Source organism: Oncorhynchus kisutch, linkage group LG18 (genome assembly GCF_002021735.2).
Source record: "Oncorhynchus kisutch isolate 150728-3 linkage group LG18, Okis_V2, whole genome shotgun sequence".
In the NCBI taxonomy this organism is placed as follows: domain Eukaryota; kingdom Metazoa; phylum Chordata; class Actinopteri; order Salmoniformes; family Salmonidae; genus Oncorhynchus; species Oncorhynchus kisutch.
This window is the reverse complement of record NC_034191.2, coordinates 45,470,153-45,489,003: the sequence shown is the minus strand read 5'-3', so window position 1 is coordinate 45,489,003 and position 18,851 is coordinate 45,470,153. Positions and strand designations below refer to the sequence as shown.

Sequence of the window (18,851 nt, the reverse complement as noted above, 5' to 3'; positions counted from 1 at the left end):
AGCTCTAGGAAGAGTCTTGGTGGTTCCAAATTTCTACCATTTAAGAGTGATGTAGGCCACTGTGTTCTTGGGGACCTTCAATTCTGCAGAATTTTTTTGGTAGCCTTCCCCAAAATGTCCCGACACAATCTTGACCCGGAGCTCTACGGACAATTCCTTCGACCTCATGGCTTGGTTTTTGCTCTGACATGCACTGTCAACGGTGGGACCTTATATAGACAGGTGTGTGCCTTTACAAATAATGTCCAACCAATTGGATTTAGCACAGGTGGACTCCAAATTGTAGAAACATCAAGGATGATCAATGGAAACAGGATGCACCTGAGCTCAATTTCAAGTCTCATAGCAAAGGGTCTGAATACTTGTGTAAATAAGCCATTTTTTTTTTTTTTTTACCCTGTCTTTACTTTGTCACTATGGGTACAGTGTGTAGATTGAAGAGGAAAATGTTTTCATTTACTCCATTTTAAAATAAAGCTGTAACATAACAAAATGTGGAAAAGGGGAAGGGGTCTGAATACTTTTCAAACACGATGTATGATGACTGCCCTGTTGCCGAATGAGCACTTCTCTGGCCGAGAAATCCAGCAAGAGAGAGGGATGAGCGAGAGAGAAACTATGCAATCTACATTGACCCTCTTTTCTCTTGAGTACATTTAAAATACATTTTTATTAATTTAACCTTTATTTAACTAGGCAAGTCAGTTAAGAACAAATTCTTATTTACAATGACGGCCTACCGGCCAAACCCGGACGACACTGGGTCAATTGTGCGCCGCCCTATGGGACTCCCAATCATGGCCAGTTGTGATACAGTTTGGATTCGAACCAGGGTGTCTGTAGTGATGCCTTGCAATGAGATGCAGTGCCTTAGATTGCTGCGCCACTCAGGAGCCCAGTACATCATGGAAATATTCAGGGCCGGACAGTTAACACCTCCTTTCGACAGTTAAAGAAAGCAGGGGGGGGTTCTCAGATTTCTGTTACACCAAATCTCCTGGGGCCGCTTCGTTACGGCGGTCAAACAATGTACGGTCCTGGATGTACAGTACTGAAGGTAAAATAAAGTAGTGTACTACCAGTACAGCGCTGCTAAATGTTTATATAGAGGCTGTGTACTGTACCGTACAGTGTGTGTGTAGCAGAGACTGAACATGTGGGGAGGAAACGGCACTCTGTTCTTCTCGTATGAAGTGGAAGGTGGGAACAGGACCGGAGCGGGCCGTGGGGCTGCATTCTCAACATGGACTAAATAGTCCACCCCTATAGGAGAGGCTGGCAGAGCCCTGCTTGAACTTCACTGGCTCTTCCCCAGGTTATGTAAACACAATGACTCTGGCTCACTCTGATTAGAGTTAGTCGCACCAGGTTGGCGTACAGTGTTAGCTCGAACATGACATGCTGACTTCTCTAGATTTGGAGCACCACCAAAAGGAGCACTGTTAGGATCTCCTAGGAACAGTGCCCATATTCATAAAGTGTCTCAGAGTAGTAGTGCTGATCTAGGGTCAGTTTAGCCTTTTAGAGCAGAATGGATAAGATGCACAGTATATGGACAGAGGAGACCTGATCCTAGATCAGCACTCCTACTCAGATGTTTTATGAATGGCTCGCTCTTGTCCCTCTGCAGCAGACGTATGGTGAACAATATGTTTGGAACATTGAATTGCAATAAAATCACAGTATTGAATCGCAATACATATCGTATTGGCACCTAAGTATGATAATGTCGTATCGTGAGGTCCTTGGCAATTCCCTGCCCTATTAGTAAATGGGTTCCATTTTGGACAGGTGTTTTGAACAGGTATTTATGCCATGCCGGGCAGTTGAGCCTCACTTCAAAAGCAGTCTATGCTTTCCCTGCATGCTAGACCCCTGTGCAGTGGTGAGACACAAGGGGGATTCTGAAGAGCTCCAAGCAGACAGTTAAATGGGTTACACAGTATTGGTGCATTTACTGAACAAAAATATAAAAACGCAACGCAATGTAAAAGTGTTGGTCCCATATTTCATGAGCTGAAATTACCCATATGCACAAAAAGCTTATTTATCTTACATTTTGTGCACAAATTTGTTTTCAATCCCCATTAGTGAGCATTTCTCCTTTGCCAAGATAATCGATCCACCTGACAGGTGTGGCATATCAAGAAGCTGGCATATCAAGAAGCTGATTAACCATTAAGCATGGTTATTACACAGGTGCACCTTGTGCTGGGGACAGTAAAAGGACACTCTAAAATGTACAGTTTCATCACACAACACAATGCCACAGATGTCTCAAGTTGAGGGAACAAGCAATTGGCATGCTGATTGCAGGTATGTCCACCAGAGCTGTAGCCAGAGAATTTAATGTCCATTTCTCTACCATAAGCTGCCTCCAACGTTGTTTTAGAGAATCTGGCAGTACGTCCAACCGGCCTTAACTGCTGGCGGCGTGTAACCACGTCAGCCCAGAACCTTCACATCCAGCTTCTTCACCTGCGGGATCGTCTGAGACCAGCCACCCGGACAGCTGATGAAACTGAGGAGTATTTCAGTCTATAATAAAGCCCTTTTGTGGGGAAAAACTCATTCTGATTGGCTGGGCCTGACTCCCCAGTGGGTGGGCCTGGCACACAAGGGCACCCCTGCCCAGTCATGTGAAATCCTTAGATTAGGGTCTACTGAATTTATTATATGAATTGTAACTCAGTAAAAAAAAAAAAAATGTTGCATGTTGTTTTTAAAATTATTTAAATGAACAATATTTAGGCATTGATTCGAGGAGGTTGTATTTCTACAGCTTTATATCTCAGCCATTTACTAAAACAAGTGGTGGAGTAACCACTTTGTTGTATCTTAGGGTTGCCCCTTTAATGTCCTCTGCTAGCATCACAAGTAAACAAACCCCATTCCAACAACCACACACTGTTTTTCCATAGGAGCAGTGGTGTCACTAACGACTTTTTTGGGGTGTAAAGCACTAGGTTATTGAGTCTCACCTTCTGTCATGAAGTAGGGGATGCGGAAGCGACCCTCCAAGACACGCTGTCGGAGAACAGGCAGGGTGGGGCCATCGAAGGGCAGGGCGCCACACACCAGCACGTACAGCACCACCCCCATACTCTACATTGAGACAAAAACACATGCGCACACAAGCACAGCCAGACAGACGGACAGACAGACTAGGTCAGGGGCTGCAGTGTGAACAATTACACTCACATAACTAGATCAATCAGGGTAGAAAGGCACCCAGATGTATGAGAGGGCGAGTTCACTATCTCGTAATACAGGGAGGGCAATATAAAAAGAGGTTGGAAAATCTTGTGATTTCACAAGTTTTGGTTTTTTAACAAGATGTCATTCTCATACACTTATCACTGCAAGGGGGAAAGCAAACATTTCATTTCATTTTAACTTTATTTAACTAGGCAAGTCAGTTAAGAACAAATTCTTATTTTCAATGACGGCCTAGGAACAGTGGGTTAACTGCCTGTTCAGGGGCAGAACGGTAGATTTGTACCTTGTCAGCTCGGGGATTTGAACTTGCAACCTTCCGGTTACTAGCCCAACGCTCTAACCACTAGGCTACCCTGCCGCCCCAGCTGACTAGGGTTGATGATTCACAATCAGATCCCCGACGCAATCACCAAAAGCAGTATATTTTTTTATCCCACCTTCTCGCAGCTGAGCACATTGACTACATCCCAAATGGCAACTTATTCCCTAAATAGTGCACTGCTTTTGATAGGGCTCTGGTCAAAAGTAGTGCACTGTGAGGAGTAAGATGCCATTTGGGACAAATAACTTTTCCCCGGCTTTGTCTTTGTTTAATCTGGTTGGCCTCACTATTGCTTCTAATGTCCATGATTACACTCGATCCAGTGTCAAAAACAATGTACAGTCAGTTCTGGGAAACTCCGTGTGTATCACCGAGGGCCTAGTTGGCAGTATGTGACTCATTGCAGAGCAGGTGTGTGAAAACGGCACCCTATTCCTTGTATAGTGCACTACTTTGGACAAGAGCCAATAGGGCACTATTGGAAGAAATATGGATGCCATTTAGGATGCAGACAAGAGCATCGTCTTACCCAGATGTCCAGTTGGGGGCCCTCGTACTGTTGTCCCTCAAACACCTCCGGAGCGGCATAGGGGGGGCTGCCGCACCATGTGGCCAGGGGCTCCCCGGGCTGGAAGAAGTTCCCAAAGCCAAAATCTAACAAAAAGGGGAGAATGACACAGTTAACTTATTACGCACCTTCACCTTGACCCAAACAAACATACACTGGGTTGAGTTCTTCTGCCCATAGACGGTATGGATGGTTCTGCCTGGGCACATTTAGCTGGCTGACTGACTGAGTGAGTTATGGGTGGTAAGAGGTGAGGGAAGGATGGAAGGGAACGGATCGTAACAGATGGAGCGCGTCAGTACTCAGAACACTGAGTACTGAGCAAGAGCGCGCAGACGGGTCAAAGGATCAGAGGGTGGCTGACTCACAGGAAGTCAAGACAGATTGACTACCTGTAGCCTGTGGCATAGGGCTTTAAACACTAGCTCCAGATTAGAAAATGTGACTGTGTGTGTGCGCAAAGAGTGGGGGTGGTTGCTAAAGAGGCAGAAAAATATTCCTTGCACAGCAGCACCTGTACATGCTAATCATTTTCCAACATTAAAACAGCAATTTTAGGCACCCTAGGATTCTGTTCCAGTAGACAGAAGAAATTGAGATGTTCCAAGCAGGAACAAGGATTTAACTGTTTTTGTCCGGCAAAGAACACTATATAGACCTATCGCTTTTTCATCAAGGATTAAAATGGCTTTAACTTGTTTAAATAGGAAGGTGAGATGCATTGTGTTCAGACAGTATTCATATGCCTTTACATATTCCAAATTGAGTTGTTAGACGGAATTCAAAACGGAATCAATTAATTTGCTTTCTCACCCATCTACACACAATACCCCATAATGACAAAGTGAAAATATATTTTCTGCACATTTATTGAAAGCAAAATACATATCATACAGTACCAGTCAAAAATCTGGATACCTACTCATTACAGGGTTTGTCAATTTTTTATTTATTACTATTTTCTACATTGTAGCATAATAGTGAAGACATCAAAACTATGAAATAACACATATGGAATCATGTAGTACCCCCCCAAAAAAGTTACATCAAAATATATTTGATATTCTTCAAAGTATCCACCCTTTGCCTTGATGACATCTTGGCATTCTCTCAACCAGCTTCATGAGATAATTGAAATGGTGACTAACAGGCGTGCCTTGTTAAAAGTTAATTTCTTGAATTTCTTTCCTTCTTAATGCGTTTGAGCCAATCAGTTGTGTTGTGACATGGTAGGGGGGTATACACAAGATAGGGCTATTTGGTAAAAGACCAAGTCCATATTAATGACAATACGTGAAATGTCAAGAACTTGGAAAGTTCCTTCAAGTGCATTCCCAAAAACCAAGCGCAATGATGAAACTGGCTCTCATGAGGCCTGCCACAGGAAAGGAAGACCCTGTTAACTCTGCTGCAGAGGATAAGTTCATTAGAGTTACCAGCCTCAGAAATTGCAGCCCAAATAAATGCTTCAAATTTCAAGTAACAGACACATCAACTGTTCAGAGTAGACTGCGTGAATCAGGCCTTCATGGTCAAATTGCTGCAAAGAAACACCTACTAAAAAACACCAATAAGAAGGAGAGACTTGCTTCGGTGAAGAAACACCAGCAATGGACATTAGACTGGTCTTGCCATCGATTTTCAAGCAAATTTCAGTTTTTTTTTAACCCAACTACAAATAGGTGCCCTTCTTGGAAAACCTCCCTGGTCTTTGTGGTGGAGGTTTTAAATTCACTGATTGAATGAGGGAATTACAGATAATTGTATGTGTGGGGTACGGAGAGGATGTAGTCATTCAAAAATCAGAGTGAGTCCATGCAACTTGTGTCTTGTTAGGCACATTTTTACTCCTGAACTTTCAGGCTTGCAATAACAAAGGGGTTGAAGACTCAATGTATTTCAGCTTTTCATTTTTTATTAATTTGTAAACATTTATTCTAAACATAATTCCACTTTGACATTATAGGGTATTGTGTGCATGCCAGTGACACTAAATCTAATTTTAAAATCAGTATATATAGTGCCTTGCGAAAGTATTCGGCCCCCTTGAACTTTGCGACCTTTTGCCACATTCAGGCTTCAAACAAAGATATAAAACTGTATTTTTTTTGTGAAGAATCAACAACAAGTGGGACACAATCATGAAGTGGAACGACATTTATTGGATATTTCAAACTTTTTTAACAAATCAAAAACTGAAAAATTGGGCGTGCAAAATGATTCAGTCCCCTTAAGTTAATACTTTGTAGCGCCACCTTTTGCTGCGATTACAGCTGTAAGTCGCTTGGGGTATGTCTCTATCAGTTTTGCACATCGAGAGACAGAAACATTTTCCCATTCCTCCTTGCAAAACAGCTCGAGCTCAGTGAGGTTGGATGGAGAGCATTTGTGAACAGCAGTTTTCAGTTCTGTCCACAGATTCTCGATTGGATTCAGGTCTGGACTTTGACTTGGCCATTCTAACACCTGGATATGTTTATTTTTGAACCATTCCATTGTAGATTTTGCTTTATGTTTTGGATCATTGTCTTGTTGGAAGACAAATCTCCATCCCAGTCTCAGGTCTTTTGCAGACTCCATCAGGTTCTCTTCCAGAATGGTCCTGTATTTGGCTCCATCCATCTTCCCATCAATTTTAACCATCTTCCTTGTCCCTGCTGAAGAAAAGCAGGCCCAAACCATGATGCTGCCACCACCATGTTTGACAGTGGGGATGATGTGTTCAGGGTGATGAGCTGTGTTGCTTTTACGCCAAACATAACGTTTTGCATTGTTGCCAAAAAGTTCCATTTTGGTTTCATCTGACCAGAGCACCTTCTTCCACATGTTTGGTGTGTCTCCCAGGTGGCTTGTGGCAAACTTTAAACGACACTTTTTATGGATATCTTTAAGAAATGGCTTTCTTCTTGCCACTCTTCCATAAAGGCAAGATTTGTGCAATATATGACTGATTGTTGTCCTATGGACAGAGTCTCCCACCTCAGCTGTAGATCTCTGCAGTTCATCCAGAGTGATCATGGGCCTCTTGGCTGCATCTCTGATCAGTCTTCTCCTTGTATGAGCTGAAAGTTTAGAGGGACGGCCAGGTCTTGGTAGATTTGCAGTGGTCTGATACTCCTTCCATTTCAATATTATCGCTTGCACAGTGCTCCTTGGGATGTTTAAAGCTTGGGAAATCTTTTTGTATCCAAATCCGGCTTTAAACTTCTTCACAACAGTATCTCGGACCTGCCTGGTGTGTTCCTTGTTCTTCATGATGCTCTCTGCGCTTTTAACGGACCTCAGACTATCACAGTGCAGGTGCATTTATACGGAGACTTGATTACACACAGGTGGATTGTATTTATCATCATCATTAGTAATTTAGGTCAACATTGGATCATTCAGAGATCCTCACTGAACTTCTGGAGAGAGTTTGCTGCACTGAAAGTAAAGGGGCTGAATAATTTTGCACGCCCAATTTTTCAGTTTTTGATTTGTTAAAAAAGTTTGAAATATCCAATAAATGTCGTTCCACTTCATGACTGTGTCCCACTTGTTGATTCTTCACAAAAAAAATACAGTTTTATATCTTTATGTTTGAAGCCTGAAATGTGGCAAAAGGTCGCAAAGTTCAAGGGGGCCGAATACTTTCGCAAGGAACTGTGTATATGTATATGTGTGTGTATATATACACATATATATACATACATATACATATAGGCTAACTTTTGTAAAAATAAAAAATAAAAATTTGTGTATACATAGTGTATGTATGTATTTTTTTTTTTACAATAGTTTGCCTACGAATTGACTAAAGTGTTAGTGTATATGAAATAACAGGAGAAAGGCCGGAACTGTAGAAAAAGCATAATGAACGGATTCAGTCTTATCTTTGGAATGTGACCATCTACTATCCCTGGAAGCAAATTATCTATAGTTTGTATCTCTGCTTCCATCTAACAAACCATGAGTATTAGGAGAAGTGCAACATAAAGGACAGACTACAAAGTATCACACAAATGCACCACAATTCAAAAATAACAAATGAGAATAACAATACAGGTAGGTAGCAATACTAATAAATAACTATGTAACAGTATAGTAGTCAAGTCTAGTGGCTATGTTTGAAAAACTGTTCCTTTCTAGGGAACTGTGTCCCAAATGGCACCATATTCACTATAGTGCACAACTTTTGACCAGGGCCTCTGGTATAGTGAGTAGGGTGTTATTTAGGACGCAGAGTAGAACAAGCTGCAGGTTTTTTTAGCCAATGTGATATGTAATGCACATATTTGTGTGTTGAGGCCATTGGTCGGCTAGCTGGGCCTTCATGAGGTCATCTCCCAGGAGACTGACATGAGCTCATAGAGTGACTGTGTTCTGATTGTTCCAAGGGGGAGAGAGAGAGAGAGCGCGCACGCGAGTCAGTGAGCTCCAAACTTACACTTGATCTAAATCATAACTCGGAAAGAAAAAAAGCTCTGCCTTTCATTAAAATTAAACTTCCAACAGCGTGTGACCAAATCTTTTACCAGTATGAAGCTGCTAGCTTTTTCTCTTACGTAAATCACTACCTCCTCCCCACCCCCTCTGTTCCCGCTCCCTTTCTCACTCCCTCACGTGTCTGTTCCTTATGTTTAAGATTCCCATTAGAATAAACTTCAGTGGTCGTTGCCCTCGAGTGTGAGAACGGAGAGATCGTTATCTGTGGAGCCCGACAGTGTTAAGGGACCCTGTTGTAACAACTAACTTTATCAAATGAATAAAAAGTATTTTGTATTCTCAGCTCTTTATTTATTTATTTTTTATCATCCCCGTTATATAAAGCCGAGGGAAGAAGACGCGTTGTGAAAAAAAAACAAATAATAATACGCTGCCTTACGTAATGGGGGCAGGTCGTGTTGGACTGTGTGGCACAAAGCAGTGTTCAGTAGCTCAGCAAATTGATTTAGCCTCTTCAGTGCTCTGGCCAAATGCGCTCACCCCCCCTCCCATGAGAGGCCAATGTCCAAGATCAACCCGTATAAAGCTGCAGCAGTGTCCTGGACTGCAACACAAATGGCACCCTATTCCCTTTTTAGTGCACTACTTTTGACCAGGGCCCATTAGGAAGCCCATAGGCAGGACTCCAGACTAACATTTGATTAACTCGAACAGGAAGTACCAGTGAAGTGCTCAATACGGAAGTTTTCCGATGAAACGGATGCTAAGCTACAGTACTGTTTAGTACAGACTGGAATATGTTCCAAGATTCATCAGATAACATTTAAGGATGCTTATAAGAAATACCGCTACAACCCCTGACAATCCATCACAGTAAAAATGTCAATACAGGACTAAGATTGAATCCTACTATGCCGGCATTGACGCTCGTTGGATGTGGCAGGGCTTGCAAACCATCAGAGTTGAAAACCAGGTTTGATGGCACAAGCGGAGAGCCCAGACAACAGTGAGTTGCAGTAGCCCAGAAGGGCGAGGACAAGTGCCTGGATTAGGACCTGCGCCGCTTCCTGTGTGAGGTAAGGTCATACTCCACCGCACGACTCCAACACCATCATTAAGTTAGCTGATGACACGACAGTGGTCAGTAACCTGGCAGTGTGGGGCCAGGACAACAACCTCTCCCTCAACTTTAGCAAGACAAAAGAGCTGATTGCAGTCCAACACGCTCTCATCCACATTAACGGGGCTGTAGTGGAAATGGGTTGAGAGCGTCAAGTTCCTCGGTGTCCACATCACTAAGGAATTATCATGGGCCACACACACTTGAAAATATTCTCAAAATGTTCTACAGCTGCACCATTGAGAGCATCTTGACTGGCTGCGTCACCTCTTGCTATGGCAACTGCTTGGCATCCGACCACAAGGCACTACACAGAGGGAAGTGAGTATGGCCCAGTATGTCACTGGGGCCGAGCTCCCTGCCATCCAGGACCTCTTTAACAGGCGGTGTCAGACTCCAGCCACCAATGATCAAAGACAGCACGGTAAGCAGTACTGATGCACCAAGTCTGGAACCAACAGGACCTTGAACAGCTTCTACCCCAATGCCAAGAGACTGCTAAATAGTTAATGCTACCCAGATTATGTGCATTGACCCTTTTTTGCACTAACTCTTGACTCATCACATTACGCTACTGCTATATTTATCCTGTTGCCTTGTCACTTTACCCCTACCGATATGTACAGATCTAACTCAATTACCTCGTACCCCTGCACATCCACTCTGTACTAGTGCCCAGTGTATATAGCTAAGTTATCGTTACTCATTGTGTATTTATTCCTCGTGTTATTGTTGGGAAGGGCCCGTAAGTAAACATTTCACTGTTAGTCTACACATGTTGTTTTCAAACCATGTGACAAATATACTTTCATTTTAAATGACAACAGGATAGCTGTGTTTTCCCCACAATAGGATTTTAAAATGCTATACATTTATCCAGGAAAGCAGAGCGAGTGGCTCGCTCAACACAGCAACAGCAGTTCCCAGCTAAACAGGTACAGGGGCAGGCAGACACTAATTACAGGAATGATGAGGATAAATGTACTTTACTGCTTGACCAAATCATGGGCTTTAGCCTCCTAAAGAAAATAGGGTGTTTTGAGTGAGGTGAAAATGTAGAATGTACAATTTAAAAAAAAATTCGCCTCGCACAGCCATGTAAAAAGGGACGCAAAGTGCGTTTAAATGGTTGAAAGTAGTGCACTATATGGGGAATAGGGTGCTACTTGAGACCCACTCTCCCTCTCTGCCACTAGTGTGACGTCAGTATTTCCATTAGGAAAATGTGGCGCTGGACAACGTGACTGGGGAGATTTTAATTTGACGGCCATTTGAAACATTTTAACCATGAGATTGTCTACCCACAGTGCTCAAAATGACAGAAATCACATTTAGATTATGGTAATGCATCTTAACAAAACATGGAACTAACTCAGCCAATAAAACCTCATTTTCAAACAGTTGCCAAAAAGCAATTCGCGGGAAAACACACTATAAACAGCGCACTTGACAGCAGATCTATATGTGACAGATGAAAATCTCTGTTAGAAACTTAGAAAGAAGGGGGGGGTCTAAAGACTCAACAACTAGGATGGGTTGCTAATATGACTAGGATTGTGCCTTAAGTTTCTGGACAACGAAAGAAGGTTGACATGAAAACCAATAAGACATGAGAGAAATGGCATAGCGGGTCCAATAGGGAAGTAAATTGAACTAAATTTGCCAAAATTATATAAATTACTCCCGTTTATACAGGAAGAAATAAAATAATTCAAAATACTTCACCAGAAAGCATGACTTAGCCACAGAGGAATCAAGGACCACTAGCTTCTTTAAAAAAATTTAAAAAATAGCTGTGGATTGTTTCAAGCTCATAGGCGTATGCCTATTTGGGCTTAGGCCTATTTGGGCAGTGCGCATGGCAATAGGCCTAGCTGATTATTGAGTTGCAGTTGTCAGTGAAAAGTAAAATGTGTGAAGCAGTGGAGGCTCCTCAGAGGAGGACCATCCTCCACAGTGAATCTCTCTCATACAAATAAAAAAAAGTGAAACATAAAAAAAGAAGTTATTATTTTAGATAAAACTACACTAAATATATTCACATCACCAAACAATTGATTAAAACAGTGTTTTGCCTGTGTGCAATCTAATTATGTGACTTCTGAAAGTAATTGTTTGCATCAGAGCTTATTTAGGGGCTTCAAAGCAAAGGGGGTGAATACATATGCACACACCACTTCAGTTTTTTTTTTACATTTCACTTCACCAATATTGCGTATGTCCATCACATGAAATCCGAATAAAAATCTATTTAAATTACAGGTTGTAATAGGAAAAATGCCTAGGAGGATGAATACTTTGGCAAGGCACTGTAAGCATGATCATCAAATGCATTTACATTGACTTGTATCTCCATCAATGAATAAACAGCATCATTTTGCAATGTTATTTTTTCCCTCTCTCGGTTATTTTAGCCTGCAACAGATTTATTTACAGTTTTTTCATTTTTGGGGGGTGGACAAAAGCCAGCAACTTTTGGCTAACGGAAACCCTGTGTGACGTGTACCACAGACTGCACAACACACACTTAACAACAGCAGTGCAGCATTGCCATTGACTTGTCTAGCTAAAAACAAGGTTTCATAACCATCACCTAAAATTAACAGTAATCCAATCCCATGCAAGTCTGGATTCTATTCTGGTAATACTGTGAATCTGGGTTTACTGAATGAAAGTAATCTGAAATGTGTTTTTTCCCCCCTTTTTTTTATACCTCACCTGAAAACTGTCTAGCTCTGACAATACAATGCATCAAGGTCAGAGTGATGCTTGCCACAAGGTCAAAATGTGAAATGTTAAAAGAAGTGAAGGCACAGTATACGTACATCTAGATTTAGCCTAGTCTTTAGGCTACATTTGAACCTAGAGACAAAAGAAGCGGTCAATCATATACCTTTATGCCCATATCTAAGACGGGGGATCTAAAGGTGTGTATTACCCCGAGACAAAGGGAGTTGTAGATAATTATATCTCGGCTAGTCTATGTTGGTGAAGGCCCTGGCAAGGCACATTAAGGCAGAGTAAAGAAGGAGTGAGGGCTTATCAGAGGAGCTGACCCACTTTGCGGGCTGCATACTGAGCAGCGTGGCTGGCTGACGTCAATGCTCCCAACAGCCCAGGGGCTCGCTATGTGGAGAGGGTGGGCTGCGCAACGCCGCGCCCAGCACCAGTCACTCTGTCTGTGTCCCAAATGGATCCCAACAGTGGCTGTTCCTTTATAAATGAGGGACAATGCGATGTGTCCTTGTTCAAGTTGACACAAGTGCATAGAGAGCTCAGCTTACTATGGTGATTTATACAGCTGGTGGACAGTGTGTGTGGATGAGTATCACCCTGTCTGGAGGTAGAGGCATGGGGTGGGTGAATGCGAGGGTGGCTTAATGATTATATCACACCTGCACCTTGAACATGTGATTCTGTGTAATGGGTCGCCTTTCAGCTTGGTCCATGAACAATAAAACAAGACATAGTGTTATAGTATGGGTGAAGGGGGAGAGGGGGTGTCAAGCAGTGTACCACTGTGATCAAATGTTGTTTGCTGCAGCAGCAGACCCAATCACTGGTCACATATGATGAGTGTTTTCAAAGCAGTTAATTTGATGCCAGCCTCAACCCCAAGTGTGATTAAGAGGCTTCCTGATTAGTGCATGATCTAACACACACACACACACACACACACACACACAGAGAGAGAGACAAGCTCTGAAGTAGAAACATAAAAGCAACACCCCCTGCTGCCTGGCACTTGGATGACCGTTCCCTGACTGACCATCAACCACGACAGCACTATGGAGCGTCTGAGAGACTGACCACCCGGGCAGTTCTGGGTATACAAAAGGAGACCTTTAAAAAAGGGAAACTAGTGTGGCAGTGCATCCTCTTCTTTGAGGATAAAACATGAACCACACAATGTCCTTCGGTGAGGTAAAACAAGGGGTGAGATATCACTGGGGGAACATTTATCTGTTTCTCTGTGCAGTGAGTCTCTTTAGTCCAGAGAGACTAGAACAAAATGACAAAAAACATTGTCCTCATCTAAGACAAGCAAAGCACAGGATGTCCCAATGTCCTTGTGTGCCTGCCTGATGTATTTGTAATCCTAGGTTAATGTTTTCACTGGTCCATTTCCCCCCAAAAGTGTACCTTTCCCAACAATTGGATCGGAGTCATTGTGGTGGCGATATTGCCTTTGGTAATAACAACCACCACCTGCCACCACAACCGATCATCTTCTCTTACATCCACAGAGAGACAAACTGGGTCGTGTTCATTAGATATCAAACGGAACAAAATACTAAAACCAAGGAGGGACTACAGGGACTCATTTTAATTTTTAGTTGAAAAACGTTTGGAAACGTTTTCCTTTGTGTGCCCTAATGAACACGGGAAGACAGGCTTCTTAAGTCTCTCTCTCTGTCAGTCACAGTCCGGACTAGCCTAGATCTCACACCACTGGAGCAGGAACGCAAGGACTCTGTGGGCATGCACACAGCGCGTCACCGTGTTTGACAAACATCTCAGAACAGTCCTTCTCACCCAGCCCTCTCGCAGATGCTCGATGACATTTTCACCAGCCCGCTCAAAATGCCATCTTCCTGATAATGCAACAACAGCCCGAGGCTCTGTGCAGTACGGCCTAGCTTTCAGCTCCTGCTTCCCTGATCTAGCTAGGGGGCTTTAGTCACCTCAACACAGTGCAAATGGCCTGCTCTGGTCGTTAGACATTTCAGAACTGAACCGTCGCTGAGTTCATTGCTCCTGGCCATGTAATCCAACAGCAATGTTCTGATCAAAACAAGTTGTGAAGTTGTTCGCACTATATATAAAAGACTTGGTTCACAATTTCTAGGCCTATGTCGATTTACAGGATCTTCACAACTGTGAACATGAAACTCTCTCTACACAAGGTATTTTCATACAGTCCATCCCACTGGTCTTTCCAAATCAAATCAAATTGTATTTCTCACATACACATGGTTAGCAGATGTTAATGCGAGTGTAGCGAGATGCTTGTGCTTCTAGTTCCGACAATGCAGTAATAACCAACGAGTAATCTAACCTAACAATTTAGATTACTCTTCCCCTGAATCACTAAGAGTAGGGTTGCAAAATTCAGCTCACTTTCCAAAAATTGCCAGGACTCCAACCAGGATTTCTGGAAAACAGGGGGAATTTTGGAACCCTAGCGATGAGAAAGTACAGGAGTTTTTTTTGACCATGTGACTTGACCAGAAAAATGTCTGGTCTCTCATGACAGGTTATGAGTCAAGGAAAAAAACACAAAAATGTCTGGCTTCACTGCACTGACCACCTACCTGCTATCTTGATGTTCATGTGTCCATCCAGCAGCAGGTTCTCAGCCTTCAGGTCTCGGTGGACTATGTTACGATTGTGGCAGTACTCCACCGCTGATAGGATCTGCCAGAACTTGCGCCGCGCTTCTAGCTCGCTCAGTCGCCCGTGTTTGGCCAGGTAGTCTAGAGAGGGGAGAGGGTTAGAGTCATATATACATTCATCAGCTGGCATACATTCAAATCAAGGGTGGCTAGGATGCGTAGCCCTCAAACATGTACTGTAGGCCTGTGTGTGCTCCATGTCTTCTTCCTAGCCAAGGCTTGCTAGACTACACATTAGACCAAATCCATCTGTGTGCCTAACAGAATCCACACTCTGCTCATGCCTGAACAGTAATAGTCTAGTACAATTCCATTTGGGTTGGGTTTGCCATATGCCATGGTTGTAGAGTACAATCACATAGTGGCATGGAACACCTCAGCTCTCTCAACTATTCTTACAGTAACCACCCCTCCTCCGGCCAGCCTACAAAGGAAAGGACAGTGATGAGCCACAATAAGAAGCCTGGCCTGTGATTCTGTGGTCGGGTCGAGGCAGCAGAGTAAACACCCCCCCCCCCCCCTCCACGGACGTAATCATGTGGTCAGTCACCACACCCAGGAGTGCTGGGTCAGGCCCTCAGACCTCAGCCAGCCAAGCCCGCAGACCCTACAGGCCCAACTAACGCATACAGTGCTCGACTAACACATTCTAGCCCAGCTTGGCTAGCTCCGCTCAGTTTACAGCTGGAGAGCTGAGGTGAGCTGGCAGGGCTGGGCAGTGACAAACACATTATAGCCTAAGCTTACTGTAATACACAGAAAACATTGAAAATGTCCTCATCAGCTAACTCAAGGAGGGGATAGAAGGAGGGTTACTCAGAACTGCCCTGCTGTTTGTGCATTAGCACATAAGAGGGAGAGGGAGTGAGAAAGAGCCAAGATGACCTAACTCCAATGTCCCTGGGTGCTGCAATGTCGTGCAAAGAGCTGCATGACGCTCTTCTGTTCTGACCCCTACGCTGCCTCTCTAAGGGACAAACGGGTGGAAACAAATTTGGGCCACGGACCATTTTCCTGAGACAAATGCAAACACTTGGAATCTATTTTGGGGCTCCAGAGTGATGCAGCGGTCTAAGGCACTGCATCTAAGTGCTAGAGGCGTCACTAGAGACCCTGGTTCGATCCCGGGCTGTATCACAACCGGCCGTGATTGGGAGTCGCATAAGGCGCAGGCCGTCATTGTAAATAAGAATTTGTTCTTAACAGACTTGCCTAGTTATTAAATAGAAGGTTAAATTAAAAAAAATTTAAATGTTGGGGGCTTGGCTTATCTTGTTTGAATAGTGTACATCTTAAAGAAACCTCCCCATCCATCTCCAAAGATCATGGACCCATCATGTCTCGATTCTGTTGATATTTCTTGAATTAGTATTAGTAAGTCCAAAAATTCTCCAACAGCAAACACTTCGCCCAAACTCTCACAACATCGCTGGGACCAAAAGGCTCCTTAACAGCTTTTACCCCAAAGCCACAATACTGCTGAACAGTTACTCAAATGGCTACCCAGACTATTTGCAAAATTGTTTAAAATTCTACAACAACTTGCTTGATGTACATTCACTGGACTCTAACTACACACACTTCTGCTACTACTTTGTTTATTATCTATGCATAGTCACTTTACCCCTAGCTCCAGTGCATTTGGAAAGTATGGCCCTGTCCGGGGGTGTCCTCGGATGGGGCCACAGTGTCTCCTGACCCCTCCTGTCTCAGCCTCCAGTATTTATGCTGCAGTAGTTTATGTGTCGGGGGGCTGGGGTCAGTTTGTTATATCTGGAGTACTTCTCCTGTCCTATTCGGTGTCCTGTGTGAATCTAAGTGTGCGTTCTCTAATTCTCTCCTTCTCTCTCTCGGAGGACCATGCCCCAGGACTACCTGACATGACTCCTCCTTGCTGTCCCCAGTCCACCTGGCCATGCTGCTGCTCCAGTTTCAACTTCCACCTGACTGTGCTGCTGCTCCAGTTTCAACTGTTCTGCCTTATTATTATTCGACCATGCTGGTCATTTATGAACATTTGAACATCTTGGCCATGTTCTGTTATAATCTCCACCCGGCACAGCCAGAAGAGGACTGGCCACCCCACATAGCCTGGATCCTCTCTAGGTTTCTTCCTAGGTATTGGCCTTTCTAGGGAGTTTTTCCTAGCCACCGTGCTTCTACACCTGCATTGCTTGCTGTTTGGGGTTTTAGGCTGGGTTTCTGTACAGCACTTTGAGATATCAGCTGATGTACGAAGGGCTATATAAATAAATTTGATTTGATTTGATATTCAGACCACATTGTTACAGCTTTATTCTAAAATGGATTAAATAAATAATCTCAATCTACACACACACACACACACAAATACACCATAATGACAAAGCAAAAACAGGTTTAGAAAGTTATAAAAATAAAAAAAACAGAAAAACCTTATTTACATAAGTATTCAGACAGACTAAAAATGGAGCGCAGGTGCATCCTGTTTCCATTGATCATCCTTGAGATATTTCACCTTAGTCCACCTTTGGTAAATTAAATTGATTGGACATGATTTGGAAAGGCACACACCTGTCTATATAAAGATCCCACAGTTGACAGTGCATGTCAGAGCAAAAACCAAGCCATGAGGTCAAAGGAATTGTAAGTAGAGCTCCAAGACAGGATTGTGTCAAGGCACAGATCTGGGGAAGGGTACCAAAAAAATGGCTGCAGCTTTGAAGGTCCCCAAGAACACAGAAGTTTGGAAACACCAAGACTCTTCCTAGAGCTGGCTGCCTGGCCAAACTGAGAAGAAGGGCCTTGGTCATAAAGGCCTGACAGAGCTCTAGAGTTCCCCTGTGGAGAACCTTCCAGAAGGACAACCATCTCTGCTGCACTCCACCAAATCAGGCCTTTATGGTAGAGTCCCTCCTCAGTAAAAGTCCCATGACAGCCCACTTGGAGTTCACCAAGAGGCACCTAAAAATGACTCTAGACCAGAGAATCTTGTTTCTCATGGTCAATGAAACCAAGATCGAACTCTTCGGCCTGAATGCCAAGCCTCACGTCTGGAGGAAACCTAGTACCATGTCTACGGTGAAGCATGGTGGCAGCATCATGCTGTGGGGATGTTTTTCAGCAGCAGGGACTGGGAGAATAGTCAGAATCGAGGGAAAGATGAACAGAGCAAAGTACAGAGAGATCCTTGATGAAAACCTGCTTCAGAGTGCCCAGGACCTCAGACTGGGGCGAAGGTTCACCTTACAACAGGACAGCGACTAAGCACACAGCCAAGAAACTCAGGAGTGGCTTCGGGACAAATATCTGAAATTCCTTGAGTGGCCCAACCAGAGCCTGGACTTAACCCAATCGAACATCTCTGGAGAGACCTGAAAATAGCTGTGCAGCAACGCTCCCCATCCAACCTGACAGAGCTTGAGAGGATCTGCAGAGAAGAATGGGAGAAACTCCCCAAATACAGGTGTGCCAAGCTTGTAGCCTGTTTTTGCTATGTCAATATGAGCTATTGTGTGTAGATTGATGAGAAAAATAACATATGAATAAGGCTGTAACATAATAAAATGTGGAAAAAGTCAAGGGGTCTGACTACTTTCCAAATATACATAATTACCTCAATGACCTTGACTAACCCGTAAGCATTGCCCATTGACCCAGTACCGGTACCTCTTGTGTATAGCCTCATTGTTTCTATTTTATTGTGATACCATTTTTCCTTTAACATTTATTTGACCAGTTAACATTCATAGCAATGACCTGGGGAATAGTTACAGGAGAGAGAGTGGGGGATGAATGAGCCAACTGGAAGCTGGGGATGAC

At 43.5% G+C, this 18,851-nt stretch overlaps 1 protein-coding gene across 1 annotated transcript in view; it reads right to left on the bottom strand.

The window, feature by feature from the left end:
* Positions 1-18,851, bottom strand: part of LOC109908855 (serine/threonine-protein kinase SIK2-like) — a 57,923-nt gene that overhangs the window by 24,700 nt on the left and 14,372 nt on the right. Inside the window, exons 4-6 of the mRNA XM_020507595.2 lie at positions 14,970-15,131; positions 4,071-4,195; positions 2,982-3,105 (exon numbers count right to left, since the gene is read on the bottom strand). Of these exons, the coding sequence (XP_020363184.1) occupies positions 2,982-3,105; positions 4,071-4,195; positions 14,970-15,131 (411 nt within the window). The remainder of the gene's footprint in view (positions 1-2,981; positions 3,106-4,070; positions 4,196-14,969; positions 15,132-18,851) is intronic.